General features: G+C 41.7%; 2 protein-coding genes across 2 annotated transcripts in view; both read left to right on the forward strand.

The window, feature by feature from the left end:
• LOC128374594 (golgin subfamily A member 6-like protein 25) overlaps nucleotides 1-7,798 on the forward strand; it is a 30,108-nt gene extending 22,310 nt beyond the window's left edge. Inside the window, exon 10 of the mRNA XM_053334839.1 lies at nucleotides 7,736-7,798. Coding sequence (XP_053190814.1) covers nucleotides 7,736-7,798 — 63 coding nt within the window. The remainder of the gene's footprint in view (nucleotides 1-7,735) is intronic.
• Nucleotides 7,799-10,387: 2,589 nt separating this feature from the next.
• Nucleotides 10,388-22,044, forward strand: part of LOC128374595 (collagen alpha-1(XIV) chain-like) — a 127,217-nt gene continuing 115,560 nt past the window's right edge. Inside the window, exon 1 of the mRNA XM_053334840.1 lies at nucleotides 10,388-10,469. Coding sequence (XP_053190815.1) covers nucleotides 10,388-10,469 — 82 coding nt within the window. The remainder of the gene's footprint in view (nucleotides 10,470-22,044) is intronic.

Genomic DNA, 22,044 nt, shown 5'->3' on the forward strand with positions numbered 1-22,044 from the left:
ATGAAACCAGAGAAATAAATGTTGTTTTTTTAAATATTGACTCATCATCTCTGCTCCCAGTATCTTCATCCTCAACCTTCTTTTGTGAAAAATTAAAAAGAAGAGTGTCTCTGCTCCTATATTAATATGAAATGAGTCTTTTCACCCGTATTAATAAAGCACAGAGAGCTGAGACAGGATGCAGGGTAATGCTTCACTGACAGTAAGAACCCACTAATGAACTGACTGAACTGCTAAATTCAATTAAACTTCTTTTTAAAAAGGATCATTTAATCTTTTTTTAGTCATTAAGTTGTCTCACATGATCAAACCTCAAGAACGTTCTGCCTTTGATTCATTTGGTTGCATCTACAAATAGGAACAGTGTGTTGGATCATAAATATATAGATTTATTTTTATATATATATATATCTATGCAGAGTTTTACCTTAGTATTCCTCCTGTTGTCCTCGAGTCAAGGAAGGAAGGGAGGAAGAAGGAAGGATGGAAAGGAGGGAGGAAGGAAAGAAAAAGGGAAAGGAGGGAGGGAAGGAAGGTAGGAGGGAGGGAGGGAAGAAAAGAGGAAGGGAGGAAGGAAGGAAGCAGGAAGCAGGGAAGGAAAGAAGGAGGAAGGAAGGAAAGGAGGGAAGAAAGGAAAGGAAGGAGGAAGGAAGGAGGGACGGAAAGAAGGCATGACGGAAGGAAGGAAAGGAGGGAGGAAGGAAGGAAGGGAGGAAGGAAGGAAAGGAAGAGAAGACAGATGGAAGGAAAGAACAGAAGATGGAATGAAGGAAGGAAGCAAGAAAGAGAGGGAAAGAAGACAGAGAGAAAGGGAGGAAGAAAGGTAGGAAGGACAGACCTCTTGGCGGGCCGGGTTCTGGCCCACGAGCCTCATGTTTCACACCCCTGTTCTCCAGAGATCTCATGCAGCTATAGGTGCTGCAGACATTCCCACACAGGTTGGAGGTGCTGTACCTGGTTTGGCCAGTAGGAGGCAGCACATGAAAAGTCTCTGCAGCTTCTAAACATTAACAGCAAACAGACATATCATATAATATAATATCTGTCTCATATAATCCCTTTTATTTGTCTCTGTAATAATTTGGGATACTTGTTGCACAGTTTGGTTTTGTGTGAACCAAGAAACAATCATAAGTTTGAATTTTGGATGAAGATGAATGTGTTTCTATTCTGACACAGAGATGATTATATTTAGTCTAGTTTAGCACAAAACATTAACATAGGATGCCTGATTCTGCCAAAACTGATAAAAGCACATACTCCCCAAAACTTTCCTTTTATTTCCCAAGAAATACTAGAATAGAAGAAAGTTATTTTGATTTGTTGATTTTATAAAAACAGTTTCAGTCAGATAATTAGTTTTTTAAGATATATGTTAGTCATTTTGTGCTCTGTTAAAGTTTACATGTTATATTATGTATTAAGGCTTTTATTGTGAAAGTTTTAAAGGGGATGTACAGTATTTAGCTATTATAAATTATTCAGCATTATTTTTCCTTCCTTCCTTCCTTCCTTCCTTCCTTCCTTCCTTCCTTCCTTCCTTCCTTCCTTCCTTCTGGTCTACTTTTCTTTCCTTCCTTCCCTTCCATCTATCGTCCCTTCTTTCCTTCCATCTGTCTTCTCTTCCCTTCCTTCCTCCCTTCCTCCCTTCCTTCCTTGACTCGAGGACAACAGGAGGGTTAATTGTCCTTTTATACCATTTTAGTTCTTCAACCTTAGCAACCACCTTAGCAACCACCTTAGCAACCAAAGCAATATGAGCAAAAGTAACAAGCTGATGTTGTGATTTGGTGCTATACAAATAAAGATTGATTGATTGATGTGAGCTTGTAGGCAATGTAAAAAATCAAAAATCAAAAATCAAAATCGACCAACATTCAAGTTTTGGGACATTAACCATCTCCTTTAACTAAAACCCCTTTATTATTACATTTTCATCAGGTTTCCTTTAACCCTCCTGTTGTCCTCGGGTCAAGGAAAGACAGGAGGAAGGATGGAAGTAAGGAGAGAAGGAAGGGAGAAAGGGAGGAAGGAAAGGAGGAAGGAAGGAAGGGAGGAAGAAAGGGAGGAAGGAAAGGAGGAAGGAAGGAAGGAGAGAAGGAAGGGAGGAAAGAAAGGAGGAAGGAAGGAAGCAAGGAAGGTTGGAAGGAAGGAAGTAAGGAAGGAAAGGAGTAAGGACGAAAAGAGGAAGGAATAAAGGAGTAAGGAGGGAAGGAAGGGGGAGGAAGGAAGGAAGTAAGGAAAGGAGTAAGGAGGGAGGAAGGAAGGAAGGAATGAAGGAAGAAAAGGAGTAAGGAGGGAGGGAGGAAGGAAAGGAGGAAGGAAGCAAGGAAGGATGGAAGGAAGTGAGGAAAGAAGGAAAAATTAAAGAAAGAGGAAGGAAGGAAAGAAGAGCTGGGGTCAATTTGACCCGGGAGGACGACAGGAGGGTTAAGTCTAAAAATCATCCCCAAAATGATGATTTAATAGTTTTAGTGATATTTAAAATTCAAACCCTGACATTATACACCAGGTTTATGTTAATCTGCTCTCTCATGAAATATCTGACTGTAAAAACAAACTCTTTGGTCTCACACACACACACACACTCACATACACACACTCACACACACACACAGTAACACACAGTAACACACACACACACACACACACACACACACACACACAGTAACACACAGTAACACACACACACACACACACACACACACAGTAACTGTTTATTCAAGCTGCAGTTATTCTGGTGGGGAGCCATGAAACACACACTCTGAAGGGAACACACACACACACACACACACACACACACACAGTAACACACACACACACAGTAACACACACACATAGTAACACATACACACACGCACACACAGTAACACATACACACACACACACACACACACACACACACACACAGTAACACACACAGTAACACATACACACAAACTGTAACACACACACACATACACACACACACACACACACAGTAACACACACACACACACACACACATGGTTTTTACTGTTAAATATTCATGATTATGATAATAGACTACAGTGTGTGTGTGTGAGTGTGTGTGTGTGTGTGTGTGTGTGTGTGTGTGTGTGTGTGTGCGTGTGTGTGTAATAGACTACAGGAAGCTTCAGAGACCTTTGATTTTACTGTTGGTTAAAAAGGTAAAAGGTGACACGGTCAGCAAACACACTCATAATAAGAAGAAGTGAAGAGACGCTGCTCGCTTCACCTTCACTGGACAGAAGCCCTGTGTGTGTGTGTGTGTGTGTGTGTGTGTGTGTGTGTGTGTGTGTGTGTGTGTGTGTGTTTTACAGTGTTGGTTTTTCTATCCTGGTGAGGACCGAAACCTGTCATATTATTAACCCGTGGGGACCAGGAGTCGGTCCCCACGGGTACGAGCATTGGAGTCAATAGCAAACAGCCTCCTGATAGGCCCGGTCCCCACAAGGTTGGTTTTCCTGACTGTGTGTGAACCCCAGAGGTCACACACGGTACTGCAGTGCACGAATTTCCCTGGTGGGGACCTTTTCCTGACAAAGTGTGTAAGTGTGTATGTTCGCATGTTAGCTTCGTATTAGCATATTAGCTTAGCCATTAGCCCCCTAGCTAACTAGATTATTAGATACTGTGTATGTTAGCATGTTAGCTTCGTATTAGCATATTAGCTTAGTGATTATCCCCTGGCTAACTGGATTATTAGATGCAGTGTTAATGGTTAGGGTCAGGGTTAGGGTTTCAATCCAACATTTGTTCAAATACTGAATATGAATTGTACTGTGGCTAATAGACGTTAGCATTACGGGTCCCAACGAGGGGGGCAAAATTCAGGTTTCAAATTTATGTGAGAGTTTTTGATATTTCAAGTCATTTTTTTGTTCAAACAGAATTATGATGAATTTAGGAGTTAAAATTATGTCTCTAGACCCTTTAGAAAGACTGGACCCCATAGTATGTGTGTGTGTGTTACAGTGTGTGTATGTGTGTGTGTGTTACAGTGTGTGTGTGTGTGTGTGTGTGTGTAGCTCAGAGATACCACCTGCACATCGTAACAACGCTGCGGCTCTGACTGGAAGTTACTGTGTGTGTGTGTGTGTGTGTGTGTGTGTGTGTGTGTGTGTGTTACAGTGTGTGTGTGTGTGTGTGTGTGTGTGTGTGTGTGTGTGTTTCTCTGGAGCTTCTGCAGGAATTTAAGGCCCAGAAGAAGAACACTGTGTAATTAAAGGCAAATTATGGTGAAAGTATTTTTGGTTCTTTGTGTTTACGCCACATAGTGAAAGTTTTTTTACTCACATGAAGGTGTAAACACATCAAACTGGATATAACTGGTCTCCTTTGATCAACAGCAACCTTTAAACTTCAAAAAGGACCTTCATTTATGTAACTGGTACCATGCTTTTATATTTCCAACACTTCTAATTTGTTGTATTTCTGCAGCTTTTTCAATTATGCTTTTATTCCATTTTGAATTTAATTGTTAATTTAATGTTAAGCATTGTGTAACTTTGTACGGTAGTGTATAAATAAAGTTCATTATCATAATTTGGGATTATGAATATGATTTAGGATACATTCATATGTTGAAACAAAATAAGGAGGGATTGGATTTGTGCAGATTTTGAATTTAAATATACAAAAAAAGGAGATTTATATGCATTGCAATCCATTGATAATGTGTTTTTATTATTGTATTTTTAACACCTGTTTAACCCTCCTCCTTCCCTACAGGAAGGAAGGAAGGAGAGAAGGAGAGAAGGAAGGAAGGAAAGAAGGAAGGGGGGAAGGAAATGAGGAAGGAAGGAAGGAAGGAAGAAGGAAGGAAGGAGCGAGGGAGGAAAGGAGGAAGGAAGGAGGGAGGAAAACAGGAAGGAAGTAAGGAGAGAACTAAGGAGAGAAGGAAGGATGGAAGGAAGTGAGGAAAGAAGTATGGAAGGAGGAGGGAGCAAAGAAAGAGGAAGGAAGGAAGGAAATAAGGAACAGTCAAAAGAGTTGGGGTCAATTTGACCCGGGAGGACGACAGGAGGGTTAAATATGCATCTGGAGGTTGTATAAGTTGAATATTTGGTCAAAACCTGCTTCCAAAACTATTATGTAAGGTCACAAATCATGCTCATTGGCTCCGCCCTTCAAAATAAAAGTCACATATTCAATATTCAATGAGCACATGCAGAGAGACTTTCCACGTTTTCACAGCCGATGAATGAGCAAACAGCCTTTAGTGTCAAAGTCTGCACATACATCATTCTGCACTGTGAAGTTTAAAAACATCCATTTGTAGGAACAAGAAGGAAAAACAGCCTTTTTTGAGTGGAGGAGGACTTTAATAGGAGCCCTGCAGCAGCATATAGCACCTATAGCCAGGGGTCACACTATAATACACACATTTAGTCCCTGGCAGCCTCTCCAACCTGCCTGCCGCTCAAACACATATTTGTGCTGCCTCGCCTCGCATTAAACCAGGTAAAGAGGAATGAATAGCTGCAGGGCTGGATGGTGAATGAAGCGGGAAACACCCATCAGTCCTCCTGCAAGTCTCAACTGAGAGAGAGGCGAGAAAGCAAGCAAGCGTTAAGCTGGATGGTGACAGGCACAGCGAGGCAGGAAGAGACGTTATCATGCCTTCAAAATAAAAGAGAAATCTGTCACCTTTATTTCTGCCGGTAATTCTACTTTTATGAAGCTTATACATTTTCAGCTTTCTAATATAATAGTTTGCACCCCTTGTGTATGTTAATGGAGTGGGAAAAATGAGAGAAATCTTATGAGGTGGAAGATAAAGTGCTAAAATAAACCAAAACATGGGTCTAGGATATCCAACTTTCTGAAGCTGTACTTTCATACCCTTTGCATTTTGGATTTTGGATCTTGAGTGTCAGTAAAAGAGAAAATTATTAGACATTATGGGACTTTTGGAATAGATATACATTGTACAGATAATATTTGTAACACACTTTACCTTTTGAAGCAAATCTCAAAGTGCTACAAAGTAAAAGCATCAATATAAAAGACAGATTTAAACTAAAGAAAACTAACATAAAACATCTTAAAAATAAGAGCATGAAAGCAGCAACAAGCAATGTTAATTAAAAGTCAAATGTTCTGCACAAAAGAAATGTTTTAAGTCCTTTAAAAAAACTCTCAGTCGTCTGTGTTATTATATAAATACATAAATTATAATAACCTACATCTGACAACACTGAGCTCAAGCATAAGCAGAAAATAAAATGAAAGATGTTGAAGAAAACTGAAATATCAATCTGCATTTTAATTGGCTTTGTCTCCATAGTAACGACCACCGAGGCTCATGGGTAATGTAGTATTCAGAGCAGTACGCCCTGTTAAATGCCAACAAATGTCAGACAGAAATAAGATTAATCAGAACAGTGATGTTAAAATAAGTAAAATTTGTAGCAACAGCTAAACGCTTCCGGTGTTTCGGTTTAATCGGTGACCGTGTTAACTGGTGACTTTCTCACATTATGAGATTAGTCTATGTTTAGAGAGGTGAATAGCCTACAGTTTCATTTATGTAAATGGTTAGCCTGATTTAGATATTTATCGCAGATGAGTATTTAAAAAGGGATGAAACTACAATTACAGGCTTTAAGGAGAACACCTAGATGTGAAAGTCACCAGTTAAACACGGTCACCAAATAAACCGAAACACCGGGAGAGTCCCGATTCTCTGTGTGGAGATAATTTAGGCCTAAAGAAAAATAAATAAATAAATAAAACGGGAATACAGAATGAAGGAAACCAAGCGACCTCTTACACTTCCAGGTGAGATTTCTGCTAATTTCTAAACACCAATTTTAAGTCTGATAAGAAGAAAAACTTAAAATATGAGAACTATATAGTAGTTTAGTCAAATTGGTGATTGATGGGGCTAAAAATGGTTAATTTGGAGAGCTGACCAACCTCAAAACTAACCAAATAATTGTACAAAAATAGTCAACAGCAAGGCTTTTACTTTTAACCTTAATGTCTCCTTTTTTAACATTGTTTTAGGCTGATATTTGAAGGTAAGTTAGCTTTAATAGCTAGCTTTAACGTTTAGCTAACATTGGCTAGTAAAAGCTAAGCTAGGCTATGTTGACAGTTGGCGTCAGTTAGTTAACAAGCAGAGAGTTAATTTCCTTTCTCAATTAATAGAAGAAAACTATTTGAGAGGTTGTTAAATAGCCTAATTACCAGCAAGGCTTTTACTTTTAATCTTAATGTCTCCTTTTTAAACATTGTTTTAGGCTAATATTTGAAGGTCTGATAGCGTTAATATAGCTCTTACTGTAATTAACATTTGCTAAGAAAATGCATGTTTCTTTCTCAATTATGAAGAAAACTCTCTGAGAGGTTAATAAATGCATTAGGTTGGTTAACATTAACATATATGACAGAAATAGCACTAATAGTGTCAAGTGCATATTGTAATTTAGGTTAAATATGACGACGTTTATTATATAGAAGCGCCAGCCTTGCTTTAAAATGGTTTTAGGGTTTCACGACTCTTCACAGTTGGTTATTATTATTATAAATTATTGTTAACAGCTAAAATTAAAATAAAATATTGTGTGGATAAATGCAAAAGTATCAGATTGGGTTTAAAGAACAGGAGTTAATGAAGATGATTTGATGAAAACGACGAAGATTTATGCATGAAAGCCGCGTCGGTGAGTGAGGTAGCTTTATTTTGAAGCTTGTGACCGGAAGTGTGCTGTTGTATGATGTGCAGATCGACAGAGGCAGCGGGGAGTTGGTGAACAGAGTGGATCAGAGTCGCTTTGGAGGGGACTAGTGAGCTTCTGTTACAGCTGTGCAGGAGGAAAGCTGCGGAGCCTGGAAACATATGATCTGAGAAGGTAAGACTGCTGCTGCTCTTCTTCTTCTTCTTCTTCATCCACACTGCACACACGCACACACATATTGCACACATCTCCAAAAAAAACAACAGCATTTCTTTTTTTTTAAAGATCCGTTTAATCTGCACCTCAGCTCACCTCGCTCTGATCATTGCGCAACGTGCAGATCTCACCTGTGCTTATTGTCAATTAACTAAGAACTTCTACAGCTTGTATGTAATATAATATAACCAGAAAGTCGTTTTTTAATATAATATATAAGCTTGTGTTGTTCTGTTCATGCTAAATTGGGTGCATGTGGGTTCTTTGAGTGCGCAACCATGCTTCCTAATGTATGTGCAGCACCTTTTTTATAGCGCGCGAGACTGAGCAGGTAGACAAAAATAGGATATTATCTTTTAAAGGGATTTTTTTTTTTTTTTTAGTGATGCCGTAAAGCAAGATAAAAGCATGCAATAGTGTCACAACAAGGTTTAAAACTATTCAGAGGCTCATACTCTTATAAATTGAGGTGGAATTGGACATAAAATTGAGCTGAAACTCAACACAGTGAGTCTCTGAGGGAACATTTCATTTTATATTATAGTGATTTTTCTAAAGGTACACAGAGGCACAGCTGCTCTCAACATCCCTATAATCCTACATCTGCTTTTATTATCACAAGCACACCCTATCTTAATGCTGGCATGCTGAGAATATGACATAATAAGTGTCAGTCGTATCAATATATTACTTAAAAAATGCCTGAAATTAAAAGTTTGCAGCAGCACTAGAAGCAAGTGATATATATTTAAACCTTTACAACTGCAAAGACATAAAAGATGCTAATAATCAAACATTACCCCAGTTATAAAAACACCTCCCCTCTTTTAATATCACTCGTATTGTCTCTTGCATAAGTTGAAGTGAAAAGCGAGCAGTTACAGGTGACAGCGGTGATATCTGCCGCGCCTTCATCCTTCTGCAGAGAGAGAGAAATGAGCTTTGTGTTTGATGCAGCGCTGATAGCTTGACAGTGATTGTACTCCTTTTTTTTTTCTTTTTTTAAACTCACTTAACTTAGAATCAGTGCTTTCTTTATATAGCTTCATAGCAACCAAGTATAGAAGAACTGTCATTTTAACTTAATATGAAAACACACACACACACACAAAAAGGATAATTTGACAGGTTATTTAAGAAGAGATTATGATATGAGTCAGGAAGATATTTGATGGACAGGACAGAGGGTTGAAAGTATGTGATGATCTCATGGAAAGTGAAATTGTCTACTATTAGAGATGATTCACCAGTTCGCCAGCACAGTTAATGAAAGCACAGACAAGCAGAGATATGTACAACAATGGGAAAAAAACCAAGCTATTCATCGTTCTTATTTCAAAATAAAATGTAAAATATAATGTTTTAAACTGACTCAAATGGAAAAACCAAACTATTCATCGTTCTTATTTCAAAATAAAATGTAAAATATAACGTTTTAAACTGACTCTAATGGCAGATATGTACAACAATGAAAAAACCCAAGCTATTTATCGTCCTTATTTCAAAATAAAATGTAATATATAACGTTTTAAACTGACTTAAATGGGAAAAAACCAAGCTATTCATCGTTCTTATTTCAAAATAAAATGTAAAATATAACGTTTTAAACTGACTTAAATGGGAAAAAACCAAGCTATTCATCTTTCTTATTTCAAAATAAAATGTAACTGGTATTACTGTGGCAAACATGTACAACAATGGGAAGCTATTCATCGTTCTTATTTCAAAATAAAATGTAAAATATAACGTTTTAAACTGACTCAAATGGGAAAAAACCAAGCTATTCATCGTTCTTATTTCAAAATAAAATGTAACTGGTATTACTGTGGCAGACATGTACAACAATGGGAAGCTATTCATCGTTCTTATTTCAAAATAAAATGTAAAATATCATGTTTTAAACTGACTCCAATGGCAGATATGTACAACAATGAAAAAAACCAAGCTATTTATCGTTCTTATTTCAAAATAAAATGTAAAATATAATGTTTTAAACTGACTCAAATGAAAAAAAACAAGCTATTCATTGTTCTAATTTCAAAATAAAATGTAAAATATAACGTTTTAAACTGACTCAAATGAAAAAAAACCAAGCTATTCATCGTTCTAATTTCAAAATAAAATGTAAAATATAACGTTTTAAACTGACTGGTATTACTGTGGCTGGTATTCTTGGATAACATGCCTGATAAAATGCCAAATGACTCAGTGTAAATCCCTTTTTCTTCCTCTTCTTTGCTTTCCTCCTCCTCCTCTCCGTTCCTGTTGCCCTTCTCTCCTCCTACTTCATCCTCTCTCTCTCTCTCTCTCTCTCTCTCTCTCTCGACTTCTCTGACTGTCCTTGTCTCATCTCCTTTCCCTTTTTTTTCCGCTTCAACATTTTCTTCATGCCTCCCTCCTCTGTCTCTCTCTCTTATCATCTCTTCCTCTCTCTTCCTCTCCTCCCTCAGGTGTGTCGTGTCCTCCTGTCTGCTGCTATCAGGATGCAGTTCTCAGTCAGATTGAGCGTCTGCCTGCTCGGCTTGGTTCTCGTGTGTCTGTTCCCTCAGCCGGCGCAGGGTCAAGGTAAGTACCTCCGACTGCGTGCTTTCCACTCCAGGGCCAACTAGGTCAACGTGGCCAACGGGGGGGGGGGGGGGGGGGGCTCAGCACACAGCCACCCACATGGGGCCGAAATATCACCAGTACTGTCATCACTGCTGTTCCCAAATTGCTATGACTTCCCACGATGTCATAATTTATAGCAGGTAGAAACTGGGCTGCCTTTTTTTGGTTTTGTTATTATGGATGTATGAGAGGTGCCAAGTGCCATATGAGAGGTGGCACTAATAGTGTCAAGTGCATATTGTAATTTAGGTGAAATAAGACTGCGTTTATTATAGACATCATCTATAGCATAGTAAAAAAAGCTGTTTTTTTAGCCTTTTAAACATTTTTTTATTATGGATGTTTGAGAGGGGTCAATTGCCTTTTGAGAGGTTATTAAATATCAGAAGTTTGCTGACATTAACATATGACAGAAATGGCACTAATAGTGTCAAGTGCATATTGTAATTTGGGTGAAATAAGATGATGTTTATTATAGAAGATCCAGCCTCGCTTAGTAAAAAAAGCTGTTTTTGTTCTGTTATTATGGATGTATGAGAGGTGCCAAGTGCCATTTGAGCGATTACGCTAATAGTGTCAAGTGCATATTGTGAAATAAGACAATGTTTATTATAAAAGCGCCAGCCTCACTTAGTAAAAAAATCAGATTTTAATTGCTAGGACTTCCCACTATGTCATAATTGTCATAATTGTCATAATTTAGAGCAAGTAGAAATTGGGCTGCCTTTTTTTGTTTTGTTATTATGGAGGTATGAGAGGTGCCAAGTGCCATTCGAGAGAATGCACGAATAGTGTCAAGTGCATATTGTAATTTAGGTGAAATAAGATGTTATGAAAAGTTTATTATAGAAGCTCCAGCCTCGCTTAGTAAAAAAATCTGTTTTGCTATCACTGCTGTTCCCAAATGTCTCAGACTTCCCACTATGTTATAATTTATAGCAGGTAGAAACTAGGCTGTCTTTATTTTAATTTTGTTATTATGGATGTATGAGAGGTGCCAAGTGCCACGTGGGAATACAGCACTCCTCACGATGCCAACAGCTTCCTCATTGAAGATTAAATGGTTGTTTTATGATGAAGGTTTTCTATCATCAGCACAGTTTGATTTAAAAAAACAAACCAGCTGGAGCCAAAATGAGCCTTTCCACACCCTAAATATGCTCCACTTCTACTTTATTTGATTTTAAGCTTTTTCTACTGCATTATATTTCTACTTCACTACAACTCAGAGGCAAATATTGTACAGTTTTTACTCTGTTTACTTCATTTATGTTGTTCCTACTTTCATTTCAGACTCATTATTTCACATAAAACAACATAAGCAAGTTTTAAAATACAAATATATTAGATTAGTGGTTCCTTCAGATGGTTTCATTTACAATTTCACCCAAAAAAGAGATTTGTTTTCACCTCTTTCCCTCCTGATTAATCATCTCCTCTTACATTTCTCTGGATTAAACTTCCTAACTGTACATAAGAAATTAAAATTAGCTATAAAATGCTGCTTAGACAAGAGTTTGATGCTTGCGTGTCAATTGTAGGAACTTTTACTTTTGATATCTAGAAGGAGGGAGGGAGGAAAGGAAGGAAGGCAAGAAGGACAAAAGGAAGGAAGGAAGGAAAGAAGAACAGAAGGAAGGAAGGAAGGAGGGCTGGAAAAAAGGGAGGAGGGAGGAAGAAGGAAGGAAGGGAGGGAGGGAAGGAAGGAAGGAGGGAGGAAAGAAGGAAGGAAGGGAGGAAGGGAAGAAAAGGAAAGAAGGACAAGGAAGGAGGGAAGGAATGAAGGAAAGAAGGAGAGAAGGACAGAAGGAAGAAGGGAGGGAGGGAGGGAGGGAGGGAAGGAAGGAGGGAGGAAAGAAGGACAGAAGGAAGGGAAGAAAGGAAAGAAGGACAGAAGGAAGGAAGGAAAGAAGGAAGCAATGAAGGAAGGGAGGAAGGGAAGAAAAGGAAAGAAGGACAGAAGGAAGGAGGGAAGGAAAGAAGGTCAGAGAGAAGGAAAGAAGGAAGAAGGGAGGGAGGGAGGGAGGGAGGGAAGGAAGGAGGGAGGAAAGAAGGACAGAAGGAAGGGAAGAAAAGGAAAGAAGGACAGAAGGAAGGAAAGAAGGAAGCAATGAAGGAAGGGAGGAAGGGAAGAAAAGGAAAGAAGGACAGAAGGAAGGGAAGAAAGGAAAGAAGGACAGAAGGAAGGAAAGAAGGAAGCAATGAAGGAAGGGAAGAAAAGGAAAGAAGGAAGGAAGGAAGGAACAGCCAAAACAGACAGGGTCAATTTGACCCGGGAGGACGACAGGAAGGTTAAGTTAATTTTACTGATAATGCTTCAGTACTTTAATTTAAGTAGTTTTTTTTAATGCTTAACAGTTTTTTTTTCTCCCATAATATTTCCAAATATAGCCAGAAGTTGACTAATAATGGGGTATTTCTTTATTATTATTGTATTGGAACTGAGTTTTTCTTCTAATACGACCAGAAACAAACAATTGCCGTAGTTATTTTCCATTTATTTGCCTTCATCTTAATAATAAACATTAAGACAGATTTCAGGCTCAATGTGGCCCTTTACAGTTAAAATGCACCTACTGTATTATTCATGGGGTTGATTTATGAGTTTCATTGTGTGTTCTTCTTTTTTTTTTTTTGGACTGGTCTTTTTTATAATGAGTAATTCCTCCTACTCCCTCCCTTCCTTCTTTCCTTTCCTTTCCCTCCTTCCTTCCTTTCTCCCTCCTTTCCTTCCTCCCTTCTTCCCTCCCTTCCTTCCTTCCTTTCTTCTTTTCTTTCCCTCCTTCCTTCCTCCCTCCCTCCCTCCCTCCTTTCCTTCCTTCCTTCCTCCCTCCTTCCTTCCTCCCTCTTTTCCTTCCTTCTTCCTTCTTTCCTTTCCCTCCTTCCTTCCTCCCTCCTTTCCTTCCTTACTCCCTCCCTCCCTCCCTCCTTTCCGTCCTCCCTCCCTCCTTTCCTTCCTTCTTCCTCCCTCCTTTCCTTCCTTCCTTCCTTCCTTCCTTCCTCCCTCCCTTCTTTCCTTCATGTAGTTAATTTAACAGCATTGATCAGGCTCAATATGGCCCTTTACAGTTAAAATGCACCTACTGTATTATTCATGGGGTTGATTTATGACTTTCATTGTGTGTTCTTCTTCTTTATTTTTTGGACTGGTCCTTTTTATGATGAGCAATTCCTCCTACTCCCTTCCTTCCTTCTTTCCTTTCCTTTCCCTCCTTTCCTTCCTTCCCCCTTCCCCCCTTCCTCCCTCCCTCCCTCCTTTCCTACCTTCCTTCCTCCCTCCTTTCCTTCTTATCTTTCCCTCCTTCCTTCCTCTCTCCTTTCCTCCCTTACTTTCTTCCTCCCTACCTCCTTTCCGTCCTTCCTCCCTGCTTTCCTTCCTTTCTCCCTCCTTTCCTTCCTTCTTCTCCTTCCTTCTTCCTTCTTTCCTCCCTACATCCCTCCCTCCTTCCCTTCCTTCTTTCCTTTCCCTCCTTTCCTTCCTTCCTCCCTCCTTTCCTTCCTTCTTCCTCCCTCCCTTCCTTCCTCCCTGATTTCCTTCCTCCCTTCCTTCTTCCTCCCTGCCTTCCTTCCTTCCTTCCTTTCCTCCCTTCCTTCCTTCCTCCCTCCCTCCCGCCTTTCCTTCCTTCTTCCTCCCTCCCTGCCTTCCTTTCTCCCTCTTTCCTTCCTTCTTCCTCCCTCCCTCCCTTCCTTCTTTCCTTTCCCTCCTTTCCTTCCTTCCTCCCTCCTTTCCTTCCTTCCTTCCTTCCTTCCTTCCTTCCTCCCTCCCTTCTTTCCTTCATGTAGTTAATTTAACAGCATTGATCAGGCTCAATATGGCCCTTTACAGTTAAAATGCACCTACTGTATTATTCATGGGGTTGATTTATGAGTTTCATTGTGTGTTCTTCTTCTTCTCTTTTTTTTTCGACTGGTCCTTTTTATAATGAGCAATTCCTCCTACTCCCTTCCTTCCTTCTTTCCTTTCCTTTCCCTCCTTCCTTCCTCCCTACCTCCTTTCCTTCCGTCTTACACCTTCCCTCCCTTCCTTCCTTCCTCCCTACCTCCCTCCCTCCCTCCCTTCCCCCCTTCCTCCCTCTTTCCCTCCCTCCCTTCCCCCCTTCCTCCCTCCTTTCCTTCATTCTTCCTCCTCCCTCCCTTCCTCCCTCCTTTCCTCCATTCTTCCTCCCTTCCTTCCTTCCTTCCTCTCCTCTCTTCCTTCCTTCCTCCCTCCCTCCCGCCTTTCCTTCCTTCTTCCTCCCTCCCTTCCTTCTTTCCTCCTTTCCCCCCTTCCTTCCTTCTTTCCTCCCTTCTTCCTCCCTCCCTCCCTACCTCCTTTCCGTCCTTCTTCCTCCCTTCCTTCCTCCCTCCTTTCATTTCCCTCCTTCCTTCCTCCCTGCCTTACCTCCCTTCCTTCCTTCCTCCCTCCTTTCCTCCATTCCTTCCTCCCTCCTTTCCTCCATTCCTTCTTCCTCCCTTCCTTCCTTCCTCCCTACCTCCTTTCCTTCCTTCTTCCTCCATTCCTTCTCCCTCCCTTTCTTCCTTCCTCCCTACCTCCTTTCCTTCCTTCTTCCTCCCTCCCTCCCTTCTTCCTCCCTTCCTTACATCCTTCCTCCCTTTTTTTCTATGTGATGAAATAATCTCTTATCCTCATTTAGCTCACTCTGCAATTAACACGTAACTTTACTCTTCTGGCCTTTTTTTTTTTTTTTAGATGTAACTGAGTTTGAACCCAAAAGCAGAACTCAGACTCACACAGTTTGCAATAAGTTCAAATAGCAGTTTTTTTTTTTTTTTAACAGGCAAAGAGAGCTGAGCTGTCGGCTAAAGGCAGGCGGGCGAGACTCGGGGCGAGGGCAGGCAGACAGAAGAACTTGAGAGGGATAATGAACCTGAGCTCCAGAGAGTCAGACTGAGTTCACGAGTTCAAACATTAAACGATAGAACGAGGAAAGACGTGAAGTCGGCCGTAACGTCGAGGAGCCGAGGAAGGAAAAGAGGAAGGAGAGAAGGAAGGAAAGAAAGAAGGGAGTAAGGAAGGAGAGAAGGAAGGAAGCAAGGAAGGATAGAAGGAAGGAAAAGGGGAAGGAGAGAAGGAAGGATAGAAGGAAGGAAAGGAGGAAGGAGGAAAAGATGAATGAATGAAATAAGGGAGGGAGGGAGGAAGGAAGGGAGGAAGGAAAGGAATAAGGAGGGAGGGAGGGAGGGAGGAAGGAAGGAAAGGAGTAAGGAGAGAGGAAGGAAGGAAGGAAGGGAAGGAGGAAGGAGGAAGGGAGAAAGGAAAAGATGAAGGGGGAAAGAAGGAAAGAAGGACTTCCTTCCTTCCTTCTTTCCTCCATCCGTCCTTTCCTTCCTCCCTTCCTTCTTTCCTTTCCTCTCTGCATTCCTCCTGCCTTTCCTTCCTTCCATCCTTTCTTCCTTACTTCCCTCCTTCCTTCCTTCCTTCCTTCCTTCTTTTCTCCATCCATCCTTTCCTTCCTCCCTTCCCTCTTTCCTTTCCTCTCTGCATTCCTCCTGCCTTTCCTTCCTTCCTTCCTTCCTTCCTTCCTTCCTTCCTTCCTTCCTTCCTTCCTTCCATCCTTCCATCCTTCCTTCCTTCCTTCCTTCCTTCCTTGACTCAAGGACAACAAGATTTTCATATTCTATAAAATGTTCTCGCAGATCATAAAACAATGACTGTGAACTTCTTTTTGTTTCCTCTAAGTATACGTTAATCAAATATTTTAAGAGTCGTGTTTCATCCTGTTTTTTTTTTTTGGGATCAACACACAGCCAACAAACTTTAAGACCTTGGCTGATGTTAAAATGTGTTTAAGGGTTAGTAGACGAGCTCAGAGTAAGAACTGAAATGTGCTCCAGATGTGAAACTCAACCTGATAAACAAGATTAAACAAACACTCAGCCAACCAACTCAAGTCTGCTGTGTAACAAAAAGGCAAAAACCTCTCTCAGTTAATTGAAGACGAATCGTGAATATCAATCAATCATTTGTATTCATGGTAAGAATCCACTTTAAGCAATAAGGGAAAAGGTCTCCTCGGTTAGAGAGGAGGAGGAGTGTGTAAGATTGTTAATGATGATAACGGAGCTGAGGAGGCTCTTCTGGCTGGTAATGAGGTAATAAGTGAAGTTACGTGCTAATTGCAGAGTGAGTTAAATGAGGCTAAGAGATTATTTCAGCACATAGAAAATAAAAAAAAAAGATAATTATATGAAGAGATCTTGTTTTACAGACAGAGAAGAGATGAAGTAAAACAGATCAATGATGTTAAATTAACTACATGAAGGAAGCACATAGTTTGTAAGTTAATACACAACATCTTTAACCTTCCTGTTGTCCTCGAGTCAAGGAAGGAAGGATGGAAAGGAGGGAGGAAGGAAGGAAGGAAAGAAGGACAGGGAAGAAGGAAGGGAGGAAGGTGGGGGGGGAGAAAGAGACAGAGAAGGAAGGAGGGAAGGAAAGAAGGAGGGAGGGAGGGAGGAAGGAAGGACAGAAGGAAGGAAGAAAGGGGGATGGAGGGAGGAAAGAAGGACAGATGAAATAAAGAAGGGAGGAAGGACAGAAGGAAGGGAGGAAAGGAGGAAGGACGGAAAGAAGGACAGAGGAAATAAGGAAGGAAGGGAGGAAGGTAGGAGGGAGGAAAGAAAGAGAGAAGGAAGGAAAGAAGGACAGAAGGAAGGAAGGAAAGGAGGGAGGAATGAAGGGAGGAAAGAAGTAAGGAGGGAGGGAAAAATGAAAGGAGGAAGGACAGAGGAAATAAGGAAGGGAGGAAGGTGGGCGGAGAAAGAGACTAGGAGGGAGGGAAAGAAGGAAGGGAGGAAAGAAAGAAAGAACAGTCAAAACAGACGAGGTCAATTAGTGAAAGTCTAAAACAGGATTCATGTGTATGTGTTGTTGCTCTGAGCAGATTCCAGTTCTTACTCTGAGCTCGTCTACTAACCCTTAAACACATTTTAACATCAGCCAACTTCTTAAAGTTTGTTGGCAGTGTGTTGATCCTCGAGTCAAGGAAGGAAGAGAGGAGGAAGGAAGGAAAGGAGGGAGGAATGAAGGGAGGAAAGGAGGGAGGAAGGACGGAGGAAAAAAGTCGGAAGGTAGGAGTGAGGGAGGGAGGGAGGAAGGAAGGAGGGAAGGAAGGAGGGAGGGAGAAAGGAAAAGAGGGACGAAGGAAAGAAGGAAGGTGGGGGGAAGAAAGAGATAAGGAAGGAAGGAGGGAAGTAAAGAAGGAAGGAAGGGAGGAAAGGACGGATGGAGGAAAGAAGGAAGGAAGGTAAGATGGAGAGAGGAAAGAAGGAGGGAGGGAGGGGGGAAGGAAGGAGGAAGGAAGGAAGGAGGGTGGAAGGAGGGGAGGAAGAAAGGAAGGAAAGGGGGGAGGAAGGAGGGAAGGAAATGAGGGAAGGAAGGAAGGAAGGAAGGAGGGAGGGAGGGAAGGAAGGAAGCTATGAGCAGATTCCAGTTCTTACTCTGAGCTCGTCTACTAACCCTTAAACACATTTAACATGAGCCAACTTTTTTAAGTTTTCTTGGCACTGTGTTGATCCCAAAAAAAAACAAAAAACACAAACCAGGAGGAGGAAACCTGTTCAGCACTGCGGGGAGAAAAGCAAAGCCAGTTGACATGCTGCTCAAACCACAGAGTCTGCTGCTGTGCTGATACTCTGTCATGCTACTACAGCTGATTCCGGCTTTTTCTTTTTTTTTTGGAAGGTCATTGTTTCAAGATATAGAAAATAATCTGGATACCTGAGGTGCTTTCAGTCAGTCGGTCGGTGTTAGTCGGCCTTCCTTCCTTCCTTCCTTCCTTCCTTCCTTCCTTCCTTCCTCTCTTCCTTCAGGCTTTCAGTCGGTCGGTGTTGGTCGGCTGGCAGCAGGAAGTAACTTTGCTGTATTTCACTATATATATACACATGCTGGTGTCTTATTACTAGGGCTGTCAAACGATTAATTTTTTTAATCGAGATTAATCGCAGAATTTCCATAGTTAATCACGATTAATGGCGTTTTGAATTGCGTGTTTAAAATCCTGTTATTTTCCATTTGAAGGCAGTTTTAAGCCCATAATGTAAAGCATTTCTTACCAGAGTGTCTTAACTGGGAATCAATCACGGCTCTGCTGCGACTCCCACACTCCAAAATGGTCCTTTGGTGGAGCTGAGGCTGGCTTGGCTGCACCTGGGTGTTTAGCGTGGAGGTGCTAACTCAAACTCCACGTACTCCGGTGGTAGTTAAACTCCGTTTGACACAGGTTGCATTTTACTTTTGACTTGTCAACTGAAGCGTCTGGAAGTGTTTTAAAGTTAAACAAGCCGTTCAAAAGTCCAGTAGCTCTCTTACTTTCCATCAGCGCGGTAGGTTTACTGCAGGAGGCCACTTCAAAGCATAGCGCTACAGCTAGAGGAGCCGTCTACGGGGGAGTAGAAGGGACAAAAAGGCTTGCAACATTAAAATGAGATTAAAAAAAATTAACGCGTTATGGATTGCATTAATCTAATCACGATTAACGCGTTAACGCTGACAGCCCTAATATCAATATATTGGCCGATAACGTTATAAGTACAGAATATACTGAATATACATGGACACACATTTGCATTGATCCCTCAAACACTTGTGACAAAGATAAGTAATTGATGTTGATGTTTTTTCAGCTTAAGAATAAACTTTATTGTATGAAGTTACATCAGTGCACTGAAACAGTAAAAGGAAGGGAGAAAGGAAAAGAGGAAGGAAAGAAGGACAGAGGAAATAAGGAAGGGAGGAAGGTAGGGGGGAGGAAAGAAAGAGAGAAGGAGGGAGGGAAGAAGGAAGGACGGTCCAGGCAGATGTTCTCCTACTCTGAGTCTGGTTCTGAGGGTTCTTCCTGTTAAAAGGGAGTTTTTTCTCTCCACTGTTGCTCATGTGGGAATGTTGGGTCTCTTTAAAATTAAAACCTGAAGAGTTCGGTTTAGAACCTGCTCTATGTGGAAAGAGCCTTGAGATAACTTTGTTGTGATTTGGTGCTATACAAATAAAGATTGATTGATTGATTGATTGACGGAGGGAGGGAGGAAGAAAATGGGAAGGACGGAAAGAAGGAACAGTCAAAACAGACAGGGTCAATTTGACCCAGTAGAACAACACTAAGCTTAAATACAAATATATAAAAATGTTTATCAGCTGCACCAAAATTTAAAATGTAATTGTTGTAAACTATGAATCACATCAAGAAAAGTCCAGCTAATAGAAATGTGTATACAGTGTTTTTATAGCTCTCAAATGTAAAAGTGTAACAGCATGTAAAGGGTTAAGTGATCTCTGGTTCATACTAGATAATCCAAATTCAAAGTTTATGCTGTATTTTTCTCTCCTTCAGTCACTCTCTCTCCTTCAGTCACTCTCTCTCCTTCAGTCACTCTCTCTCCTTCAGTCACTCTCTCTCCTTCAGTCACTCTTTCTCCTTCAGTCACTCTTTCTCCTTCAGTCACTCTCTCTCCTTCAGTCACTCTCTCGCCTTCAGTCACTCTCTCGCCTTCAGTCACTCTCTCTCCTTCAGTCACTCTCTCTCCTTCAGTCACTCTCTCGCCTTCAGTCACTCTCTCGCCTTCAGTCACACTCTCTCCTTCAGTCACTCTCTCTCCTTCAGTCACTCTCTCTCCTTCAGTCACTCTCTCTCCTTCAATCTCTCTCTCCTTCAGTCACTCTCTCTCCTTCAGTCACACTCTCGCCTTCAGTCACTCTCTCTCCTTCAGTCACACTCTCTCCTTCAGTCACTCTCTCTCCTTCAGTCACTCTCTCTCCTTCAGTCACTCTCTCTCCTTCAATCTCTCTCTCCTTCAGTCACTCTCTCGCCTTCAGTCACACTCTCTCCTTCAGTCACTCTCTCTTCTTCAGTCACTCTCTCTCCTTCAATCTCTCTCTCCTTCAGTCACTCTCTCTCCTTCAGTCACTCTCTCTCCTTCAGTCACTCTCTCTCCTTCAGTCACTCTCTCTCCTTCAGTCACTCTCTCTCCTTCAGTCACTCTCTCGCCTTCAGTCACTCTCTCCTTCAGTCACTCTCTCGCCTTCAGTCACTCTCTCGCCTTCAGTCACTCTCGCCTTCAGTCACTCTCTCCCCTTCAGTCACTCTCTCTTCTTCAGTCACTCTCTCTCCTTCAATCTCTCTCTCCTTCAGTCACACTCTCTCCTTCAGTCACTCTCTCGCCTTCAGTCACTCTCTCGCCTTCAGTCACTCTCTCCCCTTCAGTCACTCTCTCGCCTTCAGTCACTCTCTCGCCTTCAGTCACTCTCTCGCCTTCAGTCACTCTCGCCTTCAGTCACTCTCTCTCCTTCAGTCACTCTCTCTCCTTCAGTCACTCTCTCCTTCAGTCACTCTCTCTCCTTCAGTCACTCTCTCTCTCTCTCTCCTTCAGTCACTCTCTCTCCTTCAGTCACTCTCTCTCCTTCAGTCACTCTCTCTCCTTCAGTCACTCTCTCTCCTTCAGTCTCTCTCTCGCCTTCAGTCACTCTCTCTCCTTCAGTCACTCTCTCTCCTTCAGTCACTCTCTCTCCTTCAGTCTCTCTCTCCTTCAGTCACTCTCTCCTTCAGTCACTCTCTCTCCTTCAGTCACTCTCTCTCCTTCAGTCACTCTCTCTCCTTCAGTCACTCTTTCTCCTTCAGTCACTCTTTCTCCTTCAGTCACTCTCTCTCCTTCAGTCACTCTCTCGCCTTCAGTCACTCTCTCTCCTTCGGTCACTCTCTCTCCTTCAGTCACTCTCTCTCCTTCAGTCACTCTCTCTCCTTCAAACTCTCTCTCCTTCAGTCACTCTCTCGCCTTCAGTCACTCTCTCTCCTTCAGTCACTCTCTCTCCTTCAGTCACACTCTCTCCTTCAGTCACTCTCTCCTTCAGTCACTCTCTCTCCTTCAGTCACTCTCTCTCCTTCACTCTCTCGCCTTCAGTCACTCTCTCTCCTTCAGTCACTCTCTCTCCTTCAGTCACACTCTCGCCTTCAGTCACTCTCTCTCCTTCAGTCACTCTCTCCTTCAGTCACTCTCTCTCCTTCAGTCACTCTCTCTCCTTCAGTCACTCTCTCCTTCAGTCACTCTCTCTCCTTCAGTCACTCTCTCCTTCAGTCACTCTCTCTCCTTCAGTCACTCTCTCCTTCAGTCACTCTCTCTCCTTCAGTCACTCTCTCTCCTTCAGTCACTCTCTCCTTCAGTCACTCTCTCTCCTTCAGTCACTCTCTCTCCTTCAGTCACTCTCTCCTTCAGTCACTCTCTCTCCTTCAGTTACTCTCTCCTTCAGTCACTCTCTCGCCTTCAGTCACTCTCTCTCCTTCAGTCACTCTCTCTCCTTCAGTCACACTCTCTCCTTCAGTCACTCTCTCCTTCAGTCACTCTCTCTCCTTCAGTCACTCTCTCTCCTTCACTCTCTCGCCTTCAGTCACTCTCTCTCCTTCAGTCACTCTCTCTCCTTCAGTCACACTCTCGCCTTCAGTCACTCTCTCTCCTTCAGTCACTCTCTCTCCTTCAGTCACTCTCTCCTTCAGTCAGTCTCTCTCCTTCAGTCACTCTCTCTCCTTCAGTCACTCTCTCTCCT

This window comes from Scomber japonicus, chromosome 15 (genome assembly GCF_027409825.1).
Source record: "Scomber japonicus isolate fScoJap1 chromosome 15, fScoJap1.pri, whole genome shotgun sequence".
NCBI classification, from domain to species: domain Eukaryota; kingdom Metazoa; phylum Chordata; class Actinopteri; order Scombriformes; family Scombridae; genus Scomber; species Scomber japonicus.